General features: G+C 40.7%; 1 protein-coding gene across 3 annotated transcripts in view; it reads right to left on the bottom strand.

The window, feature by feature from the left end:
• Positions 1-6,648, bottom strand: part of RPRD2 (regulation of nuclear pre-mRNA domain containing 2) — a 113,394-nt gene that overhangs the window by 41,393 nt on the left and 65,353 nt on the right. For all 3 annotated transcript variants that reach the window (XM_006861369.1, XM_006861371.1, XM_006861370.1), the window contains exon 2: positions 3,742-3,871. In XM_006861369.1, the coding sequence (XP_006861431.1) occupies positions 3,742-3,871 (130 nt within the window). The remainder of the gene's footprint in view (positions 1-3,741; positions 3,872-6,648) is intronic.

Raw genomic sequence — 6,648 nt, 5'->3', positions numbered from 1 at the left:
GCAAACCCCCTTCCAAGACTAAGACTCAATGGGAATATATGCTGTGATTGGTGACCACGCTCAACACCGATAAGGGGAAGTAAGGGAAAAACAGCAATGAAGCGGTGAGCTAAGCCCTACAATGTTCAATAGACTTCTGTGAACCCGGGTGAAGATCTGGTTGGTCAGCACTGCGGCAAGACCTGGGGACTCTTGGGTCCACAGTCACTGACATAGCCACAGAGGTCTAGACTGGAGAGTGAAGCAACCAGCTGATAAGAGAGGGCATATAAGAACACCCACACTTGCAGATAATACCCACTTATCCTTGGCTTCAGTGACTGGATGATCAGAGCTCAATCAGAAGTAAAAGGAAGAGTAAAAAAAAAATAAAATAAAAGTATTCTCATACAATTTGATGAACTTGACCCAACACCTATGGAGGCAGTAGCTCAAAAGAGGGAACAAGTCCTTACAGCAAGAATCATTCCCACACCCTCCACACACAGAGTAGACAGGGATGGGCAACTGGGACATTGGCTACCCAAAATGGGGGGCTACAAAGGCAAGAAGTGATTGGCTTACAAGCTTTCAAGAGGGAACCTAATCCAGAGGGCCTGGAGGAAGGTAGAATCTCCAGTGAATAGTACTCAATCTGACTAGGTGGGGCTGATGCAATGAAATGCAGACGGGTCTCTTGTGATACAACAGTGAATAATTGTTATCAGGACTGATTGTGAGGGTTGGAAATATAAAGGTAGCCGTTTTATAGCAAGGAGGGGAGTGATTAACTTTTCAGTCTAGGAGCAGAGGTCCCTAGGACCATCAAGGGAGAAAAGCAGAGAGCGGGACCCTACCCAGAGAAGCAGTGATGCCTGAAATGGAGCCAGAGATGATGACGTGGAGCGATGAAGCAGCTGGAGACTAGATGCAGAGAGGGAGAGCGACTGTGTGCTGAAGACCTGGGGGGTATGGGGGAAGGACTGCATAGAGGGGATTGTAACCATGGCAATGAGATGATATACGATAGAATGAATGTAAAACTAATGTTCTCCCATGTAAACTATCACATAATTCACAATAAAACATTTAAGGAAAAAAAAAAAAAAGTCTGAAGGAGCAAGATCAGGGTTGTAGTATGGGTAGGGTTAAGATTTCCAAATGAAATTCTCCTAGGATAGCCATTTGCTAACCTCAAAGAATGAACAAGTACATGGTTGTGATGGAAATTAAAAATTCTTTGAAGCAACTTTCCTGGCCATTTTCTGACCAGTGCAGTTTTCGATTTTCTTAAAACTTCTTCCTAATAAGCCCTGTGATCCATTGAGAATATCTATCAAGATACCCTTTTGGAATCTCAAAAAAAGAGTCACCATAACCTTCTGATGTGACCTCTCTGGTCCAGCAAATCTCAAAAGTCAGTTTTTATTAGGCCTTGCTCTCTGAATCTTACCGGTAAATAAATCCAAAACTCGTCCCCAGTTACAATAGTTCATAAAATCATCTTGATTAGCTTTGATCTTGGTTAAAAGACTGATGGAAAGGTAAGTTTTTTGCGTTAGCTGATCTTCGTGCAATGCTTTTGGCACCCATTGAGCTGGAAGTTTGCTGACGTCAAAATGTTTGCTTAAAATGAAAATTCTGTATCATGTGAGAGCCCAAGTTTAGTTGCTATCACATAAATGGTAATTCTATTTTTCCCACCAGTTTCTTCATTTATCCAGGTTGACAGTCTTCTATCTCTTGACTCATCTTTGAGGTTTTCTTGACCTTTCTTAAAATGCTTGGTCCATCTAAAAACTGTTGTTTAATTTTAATGTAGGCAGCATTACCATAAACTTGTTGCAAGACTTAATAATTCGGGAAGATGCCCACTTTGAATTTTGTTAAAAATTCTCTAGCAGCTTTGCCTTCAGAATCTTATTTTTTCATGGCATAAAAACTATTCTTTAAAAAAAAAATTTTTTTTTTTCTTTTTAAGGCATTCTAATGAGACTACCATGAAACTACCAGCTGTTCCGCGGGAGAAAGATGAGGCTTCCTGCCCCCGTAAAGATTTATAGTCTCAGAAACCCTGTACAGGGTCGCTATGAGTTGGAACCGACTCCACAGCACATAACAACAACAACAATGAGACTAAGGAGTCCTGTATATACATATATATATAAACAAATATTAATGAAATACAAAGAAGACAATATACATTCAAGGCAAATATAAGAACAAATACAAATTTGCACCACATACACAAGAACTTCCCAAAATGTGGGACGGTTAACAGGTATTAAAAGAGAGAAGGTTAATATGTATTCAAAGTTTAGCAAATTCTGCTTTGAAATTAATATTGCTAAGACTCTAAAAGAAACCAGAATATTTCTGCCCTTATGGCTCAGTTTTAAGACAAGCATTAATTATATTGGCATATAGTGGGGGATAACACCAGTGAGGCATGCGCACATAGAATGGTCAACCATTCAAGATCAAAAACGCAGTTTTATGGGTAAGAAATGACCCAACCTAAGCACAAAATTCAGAAGGGTGGGGAATAAAGGAATGGAGACAAGACACACAGACAGGAAGTGGGATAAATGATGTTATAATGAGGGGACTGCAACTGAGATGAACCAAAGATATGATTTGTTGAATGTAAAGCTGATGATCTGCTTAAACCTTCACTCAATTCACAATAAAAGTAAGAAAGAACCCAAAATATTGGTATTAATGTCTTCTGGTTTGGTGCTGTAGGATCAGCATAGGACTGCAAACCACAAGGTTGGCAGTTCAAACCCACTAGCTGCTTCCTGGAAACTCTATACAGGGTCACCAGGCGGCAGAACAGACTTGACAACACTTAACAAGATGCATCCTTAGGTGAAGTCCTGGTGTCATAGTGGCTAAACATTCAGCTGCTAACCTAAAGATCAGCGGCTCAAAACCACCAGCTGCTCTGCAGGGCAGTCTGCTTCCATAAAGATTATAGTCTTGGAAACTATGGAGCAGGTCTACTCTGTCTTATAGGATCACTATGAATTGGAAACGAACTGAAAGCAACAGATACGTATCCTCAGGCAAGGGCAATGCAATATGCATCCTTTAAACTTGAGTATGTAACCCTTCTTTCTTTAGCTAGTTCATAGAACTAACATTCCATGGAATACACTCTGGGAAATGCTGGAAACAAATTTTGCTAAGAAGCACAAAAATGGAATAAATTAATTGAGTTGTTGTTGTTAAGTGCCATCAAGTTGGTTCTGACCCATAATGACCCTGTATAGGGTTTCTGAGGAGTGGCTGGTTAGCTTGAACTCCTGACCTTGCAGTTCAAAACAACTTTGCAATCCAGCACATTAACCTATAGCGCCATTCCAGGACTCCTTGGAGTTGGGAATAAGTCAGTCCACTTCTCTTTAATTATATAGATTTCGTGGGGGTGGTGAAATTTAGGAAAGACTTTAAAAGAATAAAGAAACATGTTAAGCAAACCAACAATCTGAAATGAGCAGAACCAGAAAGCATGACCAGGAGATATATATATATGGTCAGGAAGGTAGGATAAAAAAGCAGAGAATAAATACCAGACAAGCTTTCAATAAGGGTAGAATGATGTCAAAGTAAAAATTTATTTATTAGCAGGAAGTTATAACAACAAATCATTTGGGCAAAATACTCTTGGACTTCCAATCAGTTGTGACTATTAAAAACAGAAATTAAAATTAAAATTTTCTAAGCTTAGAGCTCAAAGATGAATAAGAATTTACTTACTTCACTAGAGCAGCTGCTTCAGGAAGTACATCAGCAAACGATTCACGGAATATGATTGCATTTTTCCTTTTACAGTTCTGTATGACATCGTTGGCAAGATAAAAGAGATTCAAACGGTGGGGATAGGCAGCTAGAGATGATAAAAGACAATGAAAACAAATTAGTTACTTTATGCTTAGTTCAATTTACTCTAAATAAAGTGTTCTCTAACGGTATAATTGCTATTGCGTGGATAGATGGTGGACAGATAAGAAGAGACAAACGAACTAAGACTGCTGCAGATTAGGTTTCCTCCTGTTCAAAGTACTCCTCAAGTAGAGTTCTATATCACTTTATAGATGTTTGGCACTGAAATACCCATTAATTCTACAGAAGCTGAAATAAGACAAAAAACTGCTCTTCCTAACATTTGGGAAGCTTAAAAAATGAGTTGAACAGGCTCAAAAACACCTGAGTTAGGCAAAAGCATGGACTTTGGAATCCAATCAAAATAAATTACTTTACCTCAACTGTATAAAAACATCTTTATTGTAGATTAATTCTTTACATCAACCAATCCAGACTACTTAACACCACCTAAGTCCTCCCATCTACTAGAAGGAGGGTTCTGTTGCTACTTTTGTCATTAGGCGATGGTGGCTCATCACAGGTGAGGGTCTTGGGAAATAAGTAATTTGATCACAACTAAGTTAAATTTTTTCAAAAGTACACGACAAGGTGGAATCAATTAAGATATTTGGAACTTTGAACAAAGCTGCCCCAAGTTTCATTACTATTCTGGACAATTTCAACGTTCATATGGTGACGCATCACATTTTTTTTTTTTTTAAATGTTTTATTGTGAAGTGTGTGATAGTCTACATGGGAGAACATCAGCTTTCCATTCATTCCATCATCCATCATTTCATTGGCATAGTTATCATCCTGTCCATGCATCCTCACCCAACCAAGGGGTGTAAACCTGCACACACACACACACACCCCACCACAGTCCTCAACCCCTTTCCATCTCCTGATCCCAAGCCCCAGCCCCACCATCTCTTGACGTTGTCTTCTCTGCCTCCATCCCAGGCCTCACTGCCTCTCTGGGTAGGATTCCGCTCTTTGCTCTTCTCCATTGATGGTCCCAGGGTCCTCCACTCCTAGACTGATAAATTAATCACTCCCCTCTTTGTTACAAAATGTCCATCTTTAGATTTCCAACCCTCACAATCAGTCCTGATAACAATTATTCACCACTGCATCACAAGAGACCCATCTATATTTCGTTTCATCAGCCCTTCCTGGACAGGTTGGATACCACTCACTGGAGACTCTACCTTCCTCCACGCCCTCTGGATCTAGGTTCCCTCTTGAAAGCTTGTAAGCCAGTCACTTCTTGCCTTTGTATCCCTCCCCCCATTTTGGGTAGCCAATGTCCAAGTTGCCCATCCCTGTCTACCCTTTGTGTGGAGGGGGTAGGTATAGTTCTTGCAGCAGGGACTTGTTTTTCCTCTTTTGAACTACTGCATTCATAGGTGTAGGTCATGTTTATCGAACTGTATCAGATGACGCTTTTTTTCCTCTTCTTTCTTCTTAGGGTTGAGCTCTGTTTATCTAGTCATTGAAGCCAGGTCAAGTGGGTATCATCTGTGAGTGTGGGTGTTCTTACGTCCGTCCGGCCTCTTTTTATTGGCTGGTCACCCCGCTTTCCACTCTAGACCTCTGTGGCTGTGTCACTGACCCTGAGCCCATGAGTCCCCAGATGTTGCCTCGCTACTGGCTGACCAGTTCTCCATCTGGGTTCACAGTAGTTTGCTGAACGATGTAGGGCTTAGCTTGCCCCTTCGTTGATGTTCTTTGGCCACTTCCCCTTCTGAGTGACGTGCATGGTTGTCAGTCAAAGTGTATATTTCCCTTGTGTCTTAGTCTTGGAAGAGAATTTGCACTGAGAGGATCCTATCACTTGCCTTGATGTCTCCTGGGCAGGCCACCTGTATGTTCTTGTGGTAACAGTCGGACTGCCCTTATTGTTTTGTATTTTTCCTGTAGGTCCTTCTTTCAAGAAGTATCTTCTGGTTTTCTAGCTGCTCCCGGCTGGTCGACGCATCACATTTTTAATCACTTAGTTTCTTTATCTTAAATTCAGTGATCTCCAAGAACCACTCCTTTGTACATTTTTAAATCTTCTTCTCTGACCACAACCTCCGATTCTCATTATATATTTGTTCTTCAATTTTATTAATATCTGTTCTTTATTTTCTACCATCTCTTCCTAATCTGGTGGTGGTGGGTTATGTACTGGGCTGCTAAGCTCAACGCCAGCAATTTGAATCCACCAATTGCTCTGCAGAAGAAAGATTTCTGCTCCTGTAAAGATTTAGCCTCAGAAATTTTATACAGGGTCACTACGAGTCAGAAGTGGCTCAACAGCACAGTCTCTTCTGGCATTCAAGTCTTTCTATTAATTCCAAAAGCTCTGATCCACTATTTAAGGCTTCACTCCTTTCCCCTCCCCTCTCACTACTCAATTTAGCCTTCAACCATACATACTCAACAAAATCCTAAATAAATAAAACATAACCTGGACCTGCACATCCTCACAATTGTTATGTTTGAGCCCACTGTTGCTGCCACTGTATCAATCCATTTTGTTGTGGGTCTTACTCTCTTTTGCTTATCCTCCACTTTAACAAGCATGATGTCTCTCCTGACAATACGCCCACAGTTGCTTTTAAAGAATATTCTGGCTATACCTCTTCCAAGACAGATTTATTTGTTCAGCGGGCACTCCAAAGTATTGTTGGTGGTGGTGACCGTAAGTGCTGTTGAGTTGGTTCTGACTCATAGGGACCCTGTATAGGGTTTCTGAGGAGCAGGTGATGGGTCTGAACCGCCAAACTTGAAGTTCAAAATCTTGTGGTAGAG

Source organism: Chrysochloris asiatica, unplaced genomic scaffold, assembly GCF_000296735.1.
Source record: "Chrysochloris asiatica unplaced genomic scaffold, ChrAsi1.0 scaffold00042, whole genome shotgun sequence".
NCBI classification, from domain to species: domain Eukaryota; kingdom Metazoa; phylum Chordata; class Mammalia; order Afrosoricida; family Chrysochloridae; genus Chrysochloris; species Chrysochloris asiatica.
Note: the sequence above shows the minus strand (reverse complement) of the source record. Positions and strands in the feature narration are given on the sequence as shown.